The sequence below is a fragment of the Neolamprologus brichardi genome, chromosome 19, assembly GCF_056152115.1.
Source record: "Neolamprologus brichardi isolate AB-2024 chromosome 19, ASM5615211v1, whole genome shotgun sequence".
NCBI lineage: Eukaryota > Metazoa > Chordata > Actinopteri > Cichliformes > Cichlidae > Neolamprologus > Neolamprologus brichardi.
In genome coordinates, this window is record NC_142122.1 from 10472380 (window position 1) to 10486901 (window position 14522).

Here is a 14522-nt window from a genome sequence, read left to right on the forward strand (position 1 = left end):
ATGTGCGTTGCAGCTGTTCAATGAGCTGCTGCAAGATCAGGGTCCCAACCTGGACCGAACGTCTTCTCACGTGAGCGGCATCAAGGAGCTCGCCCGGCGCTTTGCCCTCACCTTTGGCCTGGATCAGATCAAGACCAGAGAGGCTGTCGCCACGCTACACAAGTGAGATCACGAGCGCTGTGGTGTCTCTGTAAACGGAAGCTGTAGATTGATGCTTTTAGCATAAATTAAAAGAGTATGAATGATTCCAATTTGTCTTTACATTGAAATGCCAATAATTGATGCAGGATTTTGGTTAATTCTTGCATGTTCAGGATGTGAAATTAAATAATTTAACAACTTATTCAAGCCTGGGAGCAAAATGTTAAGTAAACTTTTACCGACCAGTTTTAGAATCACATAGGAAGCATAAAGCAGACACAAGTTTTTATTTGCTTTTAAAGTTACATGAATTAAGTTAGTACAAAAAATACACCGTTAATAATTAATAACGGTAGATTGAGGTTAAAGGAGTCTTTGTTATATACACTAACTGTTTGTAAAGTTGTAGTACTCGTGTGACTTTGTGTTGCTTTCTTTATTGCCATCTCTCATTGTTTCTCCTCTCTGTTGTCTTTCCATTGTGTCAGGGATGGAATAGAGTTTGCATTTAAGTACCAGAATCCTCGAGGACCAGAGTTTCCTCCTATAAACTTGGCCTTCCTGGAAGTCCTGAGTGAATTCTCCTCGAAATTAATCCGCCAGGACAAAAAGACAGTGTAAGTACTTCTATCCAATTTATCATCAGCTAATACTCCAGCTTTTATATACCTATGTTCCCCTGCTCCATTATTCACAAGGGAGTCACCACAGCTGGTAGCTCCACATGTTTGATTGGGCACAGTTTTTATGTTGGATGGCCTTCCTGACAAAACCCCAACGGGATTTGTGTCTCCTTCCGGGATGAAACCAGCAATCTTTTGCTTGTTAGGCAACAGTGCAAACCACACTATGACGCTACTAACACTCCAGGCCATGTTTTATTACTTACAAAGAAAAAGGATAATGCTATAAAATGCTGCTGCCTCCACAGCCACTCGTACCTGGAGAAGTTCATGTCAGAGTCGATGTCAGAGCGTCGGGAGGACGTGTGGCTGCCGCTGATTTCCTACAGAAACAGCCTGCTGACAGGAGGAGACGAGGACCACATGTCTGTTACGTCAGGCTCAAGCAGCAAGACCGGTTCAGTCCGCAGCAAGAAGGGTCGACCGCCACTCCACAAGAAACGTATTGAGGGTGAGCAGAGATGAAGGATTACCCATTTTATTGGGGTGGCTTAACTGAACTTTATCTCTTAAAGGAGATGAGACACTTACTGAAACTGAAATTACTCTGTTTGCTTCATATTCAGAGGAGAGTAGCGTAGAGGGCTCGTGGATGATGCGCAATGACACCCTGCAGACACCCGGGGCACTTCAGACTCCTCAGCTCACCTCAACAGTCCTCAGAGAGAACAGACCAGCAGAGCACATGCCTGACCCAGACTCAGAGCCAGGATCAGAGAATGATTTCGTACACAAGTGGGTTCATGCACATAGAAACGTTAGCCCAGTTTTTAAAGTTACAAGACAGCAGCAGAACTAATGGACATGTGCCTTCGTTTGTCCTCAGTCCTCAGATGCAGATGTCATGGCTTGGCCAGCAGAAGATAGAAGAGGTGAATAGGAAGGACCGAACAGGCATGAACTACATCAAGTCTCGCAGCAATCAGGGCGTCCGGCAGACTGTGTAAGTTTTTTGCTCATAAACAGTAAGCGTAGTGTTAAGATGTTGGGTAAAAGTGGAAACACAAATTCTGTCCAAACCTTTATCCACCCTAAAAGTCACAGTAACCAAAATATCGTAACCTGGCATTCCCTTTCAGGCGTGGGCTGATGGAGGATGACGCAGAGCCAATCTTTGAAGATGTGATGATGTCATCGCGGGGCCAACTGGAGGATATGAACGAGGAGTTTGAAGACACCATGGTGATCGACCTGGTCAGTTATAAACTATTCATTTAGTTGGTACGAGGTTTCAGGGTTTTTTTATCGTTCTGGTTCTGACATGGCTTCTTACAAAATATTTGACCTTTTACAGCCACCTTCAAGGAACAGACGTGAAAGAGCAGAATTAAGACCGGACTTCTTTGACTCTGCAGCGATGATTGAAGACGAGTCGGTGAGTGATGATTTGCCAACTAAATATTGAAAAGAAAACTGAACAAAATAAAAATAAAGTAGTAATAAGTTAGACTATAGGTAATTAGGATAAGAGGAGAAATGAAGCATTCAAAAGCACAGAAAAACTGATTTAAAGAAGTCCTTTCTTTAACAAATTTCAGCTTCTGTTTAAAATATATCTGATCTAACATTTCCAAGATATATAATTTTTTCATACGTTACACTCATGTGTATTAATCACAGATTAAAAGCTTATGTCTTCTATGTCATCTGTTTATGGTTACTTATTTTTTTTACTTTAGCTGAGCACTTAAAGTTTTTAATGTAGTTTCACTAATTCAAACAAGGGCTTTTTCTCCTACACATGTGCTTTCAATCTAACAATGCACACACAATATTATGACATATAGACATGCAGGTTTCACTTATAGATGTTCCACAAACAGACTATTTAATAATGAAAAGTATTATTTTAGTATTTTTTTTAAAAATAAGTACTGTAAATTTGCACCAGTGGATTTCAGTTCCTGCTTCTAAGAAGGTCAAATCCAAAACCAGAGTAGAGGTCAAATAGATGCATTTCATCAATCAGCACAATTTGATTAAAGTGGGATGGATAGTTTCTGAAAAGTTGCCATTGGAACAATAACACCTGTTCACATTTGGAATATTTTTACCAAAATTCTGGCATCAAAGTGTATTTTAGTTAATTCTCGTGGTAATTAAGAACTTTTGATCTTAGAAATGGCTAAGCAAACCAACAATTTTAAGCATCAAATTCAGTTTCACTGATTAAAAATTAATTAAGTTATTCTGAAAGCATTTTGGCTTTTTCACAGTACAGACATAAAGGTGAGATTTTAAAGTCCCAAGTCCCAGTTCAGTAGCAAAATAGCAAACACTGCCGCACTTTTTATATAGAGCATGTACTTTTTCTTCTTCTTTTTTTGGGAGGGGAAGGTTTTCTGACTTTCTCATCTTCATTGTTCCAGGGATTCAGCATGCCCATGTTCTGATCTGGAAACTGGAAAAGATCCTAAGATCAGGATGCTAATCAGGAGTAAACGGAAGAGGAAGGTTTAGCCCAGATCACCTGCCAATCAAGACTCGTAAGATGAAGAAAAAAAAATCATTTTTGAAGTACTTTTCTTTCTCTGTAAGACATGATGGAAGGATGCTTTTCAAGAGGATCTTCTGAAACTGCAGGATCTCACCTGGAGGCGAGGATCCGCCCTCTTCAGTCAGGCGGATCGGAGGATCCACAGTGTAGTCTGAACTATTCAAGAGCCTTGTCCTGCTTGTATTCTTCCTCCTCTTCCTCTTCAGCCTGTTGGTTTAGCACTTGTTAGCAGTACCTCTGATGGCGCTCTGGCTGCATAATCCTGCAGCCGGCCGACGAGTACTCGCAGTTTTTACAGCCCTCCCCCCTCGCCTCCCCCCGTTACACACATGTACAGTTGTTTGCTTCGGCTCCCAGTCTGCAGCGTAACACTCTGTACAGCCCCCACCCCCCTCTTTTGGTGTTGCACTTCACCCCATCTTAAATCCAACTAAATGTTCTATATCTTCGCTCTTAATACCACCCACTGCCCCGTCTCCTCTCTCTGCCATCTCTGAGTCGTCGTATGTGTTGGTGCTGGTGCGTGATATGCGTGTGAAGTGTTGGTGGTGACCTCGGTTAGGCAGTGGAATGTGCACACAGAGGTCGACAGCTGTACACCGACCTGGAGGATCGAGTGATGCAGCTGCCGTGTGTGCATGTGGTGTCAAAGCAAAGAGAGAGTTGTGTTATTTAACAGTGGAGATGCACATCTGACCGACGACGGAGAGAATCCACACCTCCTCAAATCTTCTGCACACACAACCCTCCAACCCCTAAATAACGGCTTTTTGAACTAATTAAAAAAAAGAAAAAAAAAAGAAGACATATTTTCAATTCTGTAGCTTTAGTACTAAAGTTTTAAATCAAGTGTGTTTTTGTTTTTGTCTGATGTTTGTACAGCTTTTTCTTGAATATGTACCTTGTTTGTTGCCAAATTGTGGCCTACATACTAAAAAGTATATTCTAGCCCCTCCCCTCCACACCTGTAAGTCATATCCAACGGATACCGATGATACCAGCTTCCAAGCGCTGTAGGTCTGATTGCAATCGTTTCGCAGTTCACTATCACTCTTCAGTTTGTTCATTTTACAGGTGAAAACATTTTGCTACCTGCAATCAGTGTTAACGGACTCAGAAGATGGAAGACTTGTTGTTCATATCCAGTGCAGTGATGGATCTTTATGTATGACAGATTTGTTTGAATGTGTTTTGAATGTGTTCATGCCTCCACCCCCACAGTTCAATATTTACAACCTTTATTCACTGGCTGGTTTGCAGTCCTGTAAAAATCAAAGACAATTGGATCTTTTCTGCAGTGCAGTTGACATCATTTGCCCCAAAATACTGTAAAAGCCTGTTTGTTTGTTTTTTTTTCTGTGAACCTAAATTCTTTTTAATAAAATAAAATCTGTAATCAATTCATGGGCTGGTGTCTGTTGTTGTCAGATACAGCTAGAATGAACAGTTAACCTTCCTTAAAACCACAATATGGATTTCGGGGGTTTTTTTTTTTTAGATTATTGAATATATTAGGCCTTTGTCAGAGTCCTAGTTTTATATGTTCTATGTTATAGGTGTTCTGAATAGGCACACATTAACCGAAGGTACAATATATAGACAACAGTCTTAAGCCACCTACGCATGACTTTTTTGCCCATTCATCTAGAAGAGCATTTCTGAGGTCGGACCTGGATGTTAGACGAGACGTCCTGGCTGACAGTATCCATTCTAGTTCAAGCTGAAGGTGTTTGATGGGGGTTGAGGTCAGAGCTCTGTATGGGTCAGTCCGGTTCTTCCACATGCAGACTCATCCAACTATGCCTTTATGGACCCTGCTTTGTTTAGTAGGTTGCAGTCATGCTACAATAGAAAATGTGTCTCCTCAAACTGTCTACACAAAGTTGGAAGGATAGAATTGTCCATAATGCTTTGGCAAGCTGAAACGCTAAGATTCACTGGAACACAGAGGCCAAAGCCAGAACGGTGACCAAGAGCAAGGTTATAGTTAACTAAAATTAGATTTAAAATATTTTAGCTAACCCATATCCTTAATTTTAGTATTTGATAGTTTAGTAAAAATGTTATAGTTTGCCTGATGAGGTATTGATGGACACACAAAGTTGACTATGGAAACTGAAACTAAATTAAATTTAAAAAAAGTCAAAAATGTATCGATTAAGAAGTGTAGTTCATCAATTTTGTACACAGGCTGGCCCTCAGACCTTATGCCCTTTAAGTCGTTGAAAACTGTGACCGGTTCAGCTATGACCATTTACCCTTAAACTATGACACTACACCAGCTCCATCCCATTGTGTGTCTATTGTGGGAGCTGGAATCTGATCATGCACACTTAAAAGAATGTCTGAGATTCCACCAGATATGATCCAGCGTCTCTGGCAATCATGACTTTTAAAACAAAGAAAATGAATAAACACGCAGAATATTGAGGCCATGATTTATTTTACAGATGACAGTACAGAGCCTGCCACAGAGAAAAGGCACAGTTCCTGTTGGTAAGGACGTCTCCTTGACCTAAATGGAGGACATCAAATGCTTTAGGTGCTTTTTGAAAGCACCGAACTGTAAAAAACTGATATATAGTATATGAACAACTCTGAAAACATTGCACATGATAACAAACTTTAGTATGTTTGCATTTGCTGCTAACACTAAATCTCTGGCCTCTTAGATAGCCATATCAACAGTAGTTGCCAATATGACCGCTGTGTGTGACTACGGGGTCATTTATTTCAGATGTTTTTAGGGATTTAATATAAACTATAAAGTAGTAAAGATACACATCCTGATTTTGTTGCGAGTGCTCTAGTATTTCCTCCAAATATAAAATCAATTACACTTCAGGAGTGATCTTCACTTGCTGCTTTCAGTGGAGTGGTAAACTAAATCTAATAGACAGGCTCCCAATGTCACGAGGTACCGTTAAAGGTGGGTGAGAGAAAACAGTGAAAACTGAGTTTGCTGATCTGCTGTCTGCAAAAACCCCCATTTCATTTGAAATGTAAAAGTCAATACAAATGCCTTTCCATAGTGTTAGTGTGGAGAACATTTTCACAGAGGAATGTTGGCGTGCTTCTTCCAGGGGTTGACCTGCTTCTTGCTGGCTAGCACCTCTAAATCTTGGCAGATCATTTTGCGAGTTGTCGCTGGCTCGATGATGTCATCCACAAAACCTAAAACAAGCACAGTCGGATAAAGATGTACTCGGTTTGTTGGCGTATACACTGTCAGCAGATAAAGAGCAGGAACAGTCAAAAAAAAAAAAAGCAGATTTACCTCTGACAGCAGCTGGGAAAGGGTTAGCAAACTTCTCCACGTATTCAGCCTCTGCTTCTGTCTGGTTCTCCTTTCCTCTGAAGATAATCTGAACGGCACCCTGAGGAAAAAAAAGAAATTAAAACTGTAAAAATAAAGGAGAGGAGAGAAAGGAGAGAAAGGGACAAACAAAAAACCTAGAGGTAATGTGTACCTTGGCACCCATGACGGCGACCTCAGCTGTAGGCCAGGCGTAGTTCACGTCTCCTCTCAAGTGTTTTGAGCTCATCACATCATAGGCTCCTCCGTACGCCTGGGATGCAAAGACCAAAATAAAAGGATTAATTCAGCAACAAGCAGCATTTCAGACAGTTAATGAATGCAGATGTAAAAGAATCAAAACTGATAAAATGCTAAGTTAACTGTTTGTTTTTTTGTAGCTGATTCAGACAAAAGATTCCAGTGGGCGATCGTGGCTCAAGAGTTGGGAGTTCGTCTTGTAATCGGAAGGTTGCCAGTTCGAGCCCCGGCTCGGATAGTCTCGGTCGTTGTGTCCTTGGGCAAGACACTTCACCTACCACCTACTGGTGTTGGCCAGAAGGGCCGATGGCGCGATATGGCAGCCTCGCTTCTGTCAGTCTGCCCCAGGGCAGCTGTGGCTACAACTGTAGCTTGCCTCCACCAGTGTGTGAATGGGTGTGTAAAGCGCTTTGAGGTCCCTAGGCGGGACTAGTAAAAGCGTTATACAAATACAGGCCATTTGCCATTTACCAGTGAAATTATTACAGAGGCTTTTATTCTGAAAGAAACACTGGGGTGTTGAGTTATCATCACTGCTCGCAGTTCAACGTGGCAGTTTCATTTCACTGAACTTGGAGGTGCTTTTTGTAGGCAGGGCATTATACAACAAACAGCTGAGCCAGATGTGCAAGAGAAACCTCACACACCTTTCTGGTAATGATGGTTATTTTTGGGACTGTGGCCTCTGCAAAAGCAAAAAGCAGTTTGGCTCCGTGTCGGATGATGCCTCCGTACTCCTGAGCTGTGCCTGTTGAGAGAAAACACAGCAGTTCTATTGGATAGGGGTTCAGACTATCAGATTTTCTACAGGTGGTCTGTTCAGTCTCATCCAACTCACCAGAGAACCACTGGTCGTTAAACTAAACAGATTAAATCATGAACTTCAGCATGACAAACATGCCCTGCACATAACTGCAGCCTGTGTGTACATGCATGAGGATATTATCCAAGAATACCTGGCAGGAAGCCTGGCACGTCCACAAACGTGATGATGGGAATGTTGAAAGCATCACAGAAGCGAACAAATCGGGCTCCCTTCACTGAGGAGTTGATGTCCAAACAGCCTGACAAACAAGACAAGTACAAAATGGACTGAATGGATTGAGGTTTTTTATTTTATTTTAACTGCTAGCTATTCACATATTTTTCTTACCTGAAGCTACTTTGGGCTGATTACCCACAATGCCCACAGTGCGTCCATTCATACGGGCAAATCCCACCACAATGTTTTTGGCGTAGTTGGGCATGATCTCAAAGAATTCCCTCTCATCTACTATCTGATTAAGAAAAAGAACTTTTTTTAAACACACACAAAAAGGAAATGAGATGTTGTGGTACATGTTAGAAGGTGTATGTTTGTGCGCATACTGCATGAATTATGTCCAACATGTCGTAGGCTTTAGTTGACTCTAAAGGGACGATGTTGTCCAATGATGGTACCAGACGGTCGCTGAAAAACGAATGAGACATCAGACAAAAAAGGAGGGGATTTGTGATTAGTTCAATGAGGGCAAAGGTTACTGCCTACCTAGAGTCATGGGACTCCCTGATAGGTGCGGGATCCTGATTGCTAAGTGGCAGGAAGTTGAAAAACTCTCGCAGGTTGAGCAAAGCCTCAATATCATTCTCAAAAGCACGGTGAGCCACACCTACGAAAAAGCAATAAGACATTTTAACGAGAGTTTCTCTCAGATGAGTTCAACATCTTGACTTGAGCAGTAATCCTTCATTAGATTTCATTTGCTAAACAGATTTAAAAAGATGCTGTGAAAAAGTCTTAAACCACCCCTCATTTCTGTATATTGTGCTGGGAAAATAGGCCAAAGAAACATGCAAACAAGAATGAAAACAAACTGCATAAAGCAAAAGCAGGTTTGCACAATTCTAACAAGCCTGAAAGTCAATATTTGGTATGACTACCTTTGTTTTTCAACACAGTATAAACTTAAGTAAGGTTTCTTTAAGTAGTCTTCAGAATTCCTGAAGGACATTCAAAGCTCTTCTTTGGATGTTGGCAGCTTTTTGTTCAATTCTCTGTCAACATTCTCCCATACTGCTTTAATAAGGTTGAGGTCCAGATTCCATTGTGTGTTTTTCTATTTAGGTATGCTTTTATTGAATTGGCAGGGATCACCGTTGTGCTAAAAAATGAAGTTCATGCCAATCAGATGCTTTCCAGATGGTCATGTACGATGGATCCATCATGAACTACATTCCTTTTCTGTGTTCATAATTCCATCAATTCAGACAGAATCTCCAAACCCACTGGCTGAAATTCATCCCCAAACCACAAAAGATCCTCCACTGTGTTTTACAGATGGCTGTAAACTGTGTCAGGTCTCTTTTTTCCAATTTCTTAATGACTTTCACATACAGTTTAATTGCAGCAAATAGTTTTTAGGCCTGTTATTTCTTGTTTTGTTCTACACTTATTCAGTTTTTGGGAATCACTTCTTAGTGCAAAACATACAATTTTATGCATGCCAAAGTGCTTAAAAAATTCTCTTAAAAAAGTCAGGACTGAAAATGAGAGAAAAAGCAGCCGATGTCTAAAGAAATCCTGGAAAACTACTGCTCACGACCACTTTAAACCGATATAAAGAAAGCCTAGCCCTTTGGAAGAAAAACATAAAGGACCCTAAGCACCCCAAAGCGCTTTACACATCCAGTCATCCACCCATTCACACAAACATTCACACACTGGTGATGGCAAGCTACGTTGTAGCCACAGCCACCCTGGGGCGCACTGACAGAGGCGAGGCTGCCGGACACTGGCGCCACCGGGCCCTCTGACCACCCGCCAGTAGGCAACGGGTGAAGTGTCTTTCCCAAGGACACAACGACCGAGACTGTCCAAGCCGGGGCTCGAACCGGCAACCTTCCGATCACAAGCAGGGCTCGCAAAATTTCAACATCCCTGGTAGCCCTTCGGGCAGGGACTCTTCAGTTTTTGGTAGCCCAAAATAAATTTAAGTAGCCCGAATAAAAAAGAGAGCAATTTTGTGATTGATGTTTTGTTTCCTGTTTTGTTTCCATTACAATATTATACTGTAACGGAAACAAAACATTAATCAAAAAATTGTTGAAACACAAATTACAACATTGTATAAAAATTACAATCATCAACTCAAATACTTGGTTCTAATTAAACAGAAATTTCTATGAACAACACAACACACCCGGCATTCGCTGTCAAAATAAAAGACGCGCACCAGATAAGAAGTTGCAACGCGGGTTTGCGTCCATATAAAAGGCACTGTTTTTGTCCGCTAGAGTGGGATTTTCACGGCACATTCTGCACCACATCTCTGTGCGTTCATCATTTGTTTGAAGCCAGCTCACCTCCTGCAACCACTTTTCCGAGAATACGCGCTTGTTTTGTGGTTCGCACTCCTTCTGACATTTCTTTGGAGGTGGAGGAACACCACCTTAAAGAAGCTTGCTTCTTCGACATCTTTAAGAGTTCTAAACAAATGTCTGTCCTCCTCCAGAAAATCTTATGTACGCAAACACGCGTTGCAACTTCTTATCTTTTTTATTTTGACAGCGAATGCGCACCTGCGGACCACTCATGTGCACCCCTGGTTATTATTTAGCTCGTCATGTTGCAGCCACAGAAATTCTTTTGTCCATAAAGCTGCACTTTCTTTTTACCTTATAGTCTGATTTGTCATAACTTTTCCGTTTTGTGGTAAGCTTTTCTTTGGCTGTCACTTCTTCACCCTGACCTGTCTTATTTGGCTCAGCAGACCTAAAATATATATCCTGCTGCTTTTACACACGCACTCACATAACGCTCAGCGAATCTCTGCACGATCAACCTCTCACATGTTTAAGCTTGCTGCGGGAGATTTCACTTGTCATGTTTGCATAGTAAGCTAACGATTGATAAGACGATGTCAGAGGAACTGATGCGCAAATTATTGTGACTCACCAATCAGTGCTGTCGCTCTCTACACACAGTTCAGGGATTGCAAAGTGAAAGCAAAAAACAAAGCAAATTCAAACGCGATTTCAATATGTCACATATTGACAGTGGCTCACCGATGCCAATGACATAATTACCCAGCTACATTTCTGAAAGAATGCAAAAGCATTGACATATATTTTTCCTTCCTATGATAGCCCGACGGGCAGGGCAGGGATAGATTTTGGTAGCCCGACTGGAAAAATCGCTAGCGTCGGGCTAGCGATTTTGCGAGCCCTGACAAGGCGAACTCCCAACTCTTGAGCCACGATCGCCCCGAAGGTGGAAATGAAGGGTGGCTCAAGACCGGCTCAGACTGGTAAATGTGACAAACCTAAAGCCAGTACTGGTAAAGCACCAGTGATTGCTACAGCTTAGTTTACAAAACTCTTCAACATCCACACATCTAAAAAAAAAAAAAAAAAAAAAAAAAAAGAGTCTGACCGGACACGGTGGTATGAGTTTTGGCTCCACCAAGCTCCTCCTGAGTCACATCTTCATTGGTGACAGACTTGACAACATCAGGCCCTGTGATGAACAGGTATGACGTGTCCTAAACACACAAACACAAATGTTTCTGTGCTTATTGGAATTGAATGCATCTCTTCTCTAAACACAAAATAGCATTTGCGTGCCAGTTTGGAAATATTTCAGGACTTTTTTATATTTCTTGCAGCTTAAATAGCATAAAACTAATATTTTACCTACAGTGGATTTTACTGTGTCAGCTACATACCTTAACCATGAAGGTGAAATCTGTGAGAGCAGGAGAGTACACGGCTCCTCCTGCACACGGACCCATGATGAGGGAGATCTGAGGGATGACTCCTGAAGCCATCACGTTCCTCTGGAAACAAGAACACGTACAGTGTCAGAAATACGACACCAGCTGTTGATGATGAGTTTACGGACATGACTCCCGCCATTTACGTGGAATGTTAAACCGAAAAGAATGTAGGGCTTCAAGCTTCTGAGCTCAAAAAATCGTCAGGTGCAAAACTTGACATTTTAAATTGATTTACATGAAAAGGTCTGCACAAAAATATATAAATGAAATACCAGGAATATATCTGCATATCCAGCCAGAGATTCCACTCCTTCCTGGATCCGAGCTCCTCCAGAGTCGTTCAGCCCGATTACCGGAGCCCCGACCGTCATGGCCTGGTCCATGATCTGACCACAGATTTAGAAGTGGCACATCAAATGAGGAAATGACCAAAGACAAACACACCCATATAGATGCTAACTTGCTCACAGCTGATAAGCACAATGTTTAATGTTACTGTGAAACATCTGTATACCTTACATATCTTCTGTGCGTGAGCTCCAGACAGACTTCCGCCAAAAACTGTGAAGTCCTGCAAAAAACACAGAGTGCAAGACAAAGAGAATGTCACATAAAATCGAGTCGCCACATGTAGGTTTTCTGTACAATGAATGAACACTGTACCTGACTGAAAACATAAACGAGCCTGCCATTGATTCTACCTCGGCCTGTCACAACGCTGTCACCGGGGAACTATGAGAGAAAAAAATGATCAAAATTCACTGAAAATGTCGCAAAATAAGAAACAGGCTGCACGCCCTGTTACCTTGTTTCTGTCCTGCTCCATGCCGAAGTCGGCGCAACGGTGTTCCGCAAACATGTCCGTCTCTACAAAGGATTCAGGGTCAAGCAGTAGTTGCACTCGCTCCCTGGCTGTCAGCTTACCCTGGACCGCATCACAATGGTAAATTTATTACAGCCATGCATCAGATATGTCACCCATCAGAAAGTTTGCCTGCCACACTGCAAAAGCGATGGTTTTGAAATGTCTGATTGCTTTAGATCAATGTTTTAAGTGTTGCATACCATAAGCAAAGCTGCCTCTTTATAGGAGTTTACTTCCCTAATTTGTCTGGTCTTATTATTTAATCCCTTACCAGTTTGTGAGCTGTTTAATTGTCAGAAGTTTATCCCAATCTCATAAAATAAATCATTACATATACCTTAAAAACATTTGTTATTGGGAAGTTTGTTGTTTAAATAAAATTAACCCTTTCAGGGCTAAAACAAATAATAACAATGATAATAATAAACTTTTGTTTAAGAGGTGTGAGAGAGACCAGCAAAACAAACAAGCCCCTGAGCCTGACATTTAAAACACCAACCTCCTGGCTGCCAATGAATTTGAAGCATATGATATTATACAATTAAAAGAAATATGTGTTAATATATAAAAAATAACAGCCTCGGTCTGCGATAGCTGATTTTACCCTTTTATGTTGTGCCTCTATCCTTTGCTGACCTCCCCCTTGCAGTGCCGCCTCTCGCTTCTGGTCAATCCTCTCTTTAACGGACAGGTGGCTGACGGAGTACCAGCGGCACGACCGATGCAAACTCGTCTGCGGTACTGTTACCGATACTGCGCCATATTTTACTCGCGCCACGCTCCTTAAGGACACCTTCAAACCATTTATCAGTCCGCAACTGCTTCGAGCAACACTGATGGCCGCCATCATTGCTGTGCTTGTAAGCTCTTCTTCTTTAGTGTTTAATGTCTGTTGACAAGCCAGCGTTGGGGCGCCACCAAGTGGAATGGAGTGTGGCTCGGGAGACGATCAATAAAGAGGGAGAAAAACCCCTTTCTGAGCTTAATTTTATGTAAAACATGTTTGTTTTTTCACATCTTACTTGCTGTTTGTTATATCCGTTTACTTCAATAGAACTGTCAGGGGATATAGTGCATACTAACAAACGATCTGCTACACTTTTCTTATGTATTTCACTAAATTCTTAGGAGCCATCTGTCAGTATCAAAACACTAGGCCAGTAGAATCTATATAGTTCTGAACTATGCACTAGAATCAGGGAAGACTGAAACCATCGAGCTATACTTGTAAATAGCACAATTCTTGCTTTTTGCCTTTATATCACCCCAAACAAATGAGGTTTTATCTTAAGATGTGCCGAAGCCTTCAAATACTCCTGAGATGTGTTACAATAACATCTGGAATATAACTCAGTAATTCCATCATTTAATTTAAATGATTCTTTAACACAAAGGGGCCTTTGTCTGTAGTTTGCATGTCTGAGTGACTCTGCAAGCCTCCAACTCCAGTTCAAAAAGAGGCATGCTAGCTCAGCTGGTGATTCTGAACTGGCTGTAGTTGTGGATGTGCATCAGCCCTGCAATAGACTTACAAATGTCCTCTTGCTATAGATGTGTGGGAGAGAGTGTCCTGCTCTTCTGCATTATTGTGTGGCATGGGAGCTTCTCTGTGGTAGAGATGAAGGCTCTGCTGAGGGTGGTGAAAGCTGCATAGACTATTGTTTGTAGCAAAAGAAAAACCTGACATGATTGCAAATTTTAATTTCAGCTCATGAGAATACATGTGCTGGAAATACAATGAAAACCCTATAAATCCTTAAATCCATTGCCCGACAACAGCTGGGATAGACTCCAGCCCAGCTGCAATCCTGACCTGGATGAGCAGGAGAGAATAGCTTCTTAAAAACTTTTTTCCCCCTATTTCCAGGTGTATCCCTGAAACCCCAGAATAAAGTATATATCTTATATTTTGGCATTTGTTCTCAGCTTATTTATATAGTCCACTATACCAAATCATGTGACACATAGATGTCTATACTTGCTCAAATGCTGTCCATGCCCCAAATAGGGACATTTTTTGTGATCT

General features: G+C 41.5%; 2 protein-coding genes across 2 annotated transcripts in view; one reads left to right on the forward strand and one right to left on the reverse strand.

Moving 5' to 3' along the window:
• The window catches only part of stag1a (STAG1 cohesin complex component a), a 40891-nt gene extending 36177 nt beyond the window's left edge, over window positions 1–4714 (forward strand). The window contains exons 25-32 of the mRNA XM_006798734.3: window positions 14–162; window positions 630–758; window positions 1073–1275; window positions 1391–1559; window positions 1651–1767; window positions 1904–2018; window positions 2119–2199; window positions 3194–4714. Coding sequence (XP_006798797.1) covers window positions 14–162; window positions 630–758; window positions 1073–1275; window positions 1391–1559; window positions 1651–1767; window positions 1904–2018; window positions 2119–2199; window positions 3194–3217 — 987 coding nt within the window. The 3' untranslated portion in view covers window positions 3218–4714. The remainder of the gene's footprint in view (window positions 1–13; window positions 163–629; window positions 759–1072; window positions 1276–1390; window positions 1560–1650; window positions 1768–1903; window positions 2019–2118; window positions 2200–3193) is intronic.
• Window positions 4715–5747: 1033 nt separating this feature from the next.
• On the reverse strand, window positions 5748–13361 carry pccb (propionyl-CoA carboxylase subunit beta). Its single transcript, XM_006798735.3, has 15 exons — window positions 13101–13361; window positions 12437–12556; window positions 12295–12363; window positions 12146–12202; window positions 11904–12017; window positions 11581–11691; window positions 11289–11397; window positions 8406–8526; window positions 8246–8327; window positions 8031–8154; window positions 7834–7941; window positions 7525–7625; window positions 6792–6890; window positions 6599–6698; window positions 5748–6495 (listed from the first exon to the last, which is right to left on the reverse strand). Exons 1-15 carry the CDS (start codon window positions 13344–13346, stop codon window positions 6374–6376), a joined length of 1683 nt encoding a protein of 560 aa, XP_006798798.2. The 5' UTR covers window positions 13347–13361; the 3' UTR covers window positions 5748–6373.
• Between the last annotated feature and the right edge of the window lie 1161 nt (window positions 13362–14522).

Coding starts and splice junctions, on each gene's coding strand:
- pccb (XM_006798735.3), bottom strand. CDS start 13,346: ATGATGGCGGCCATCAGTGTTGCTCGAAGCAGTTGCGGACTGATAAAT. Junction 12,557..13,100: donor TAGAGGCACAACATAAAAGG/GTAAAATCAGCT, acceptor GATGCGGTCCAG/GGTAAGCTGACAGCCAGGGA. Junction 7,626..7,833: donor CGTGCCAGGCTTCCTGCCAG/GTATTCTTGGAT, acceptor TTCTCTCAACAG/GCACAGCTCAGGAGTACGGA.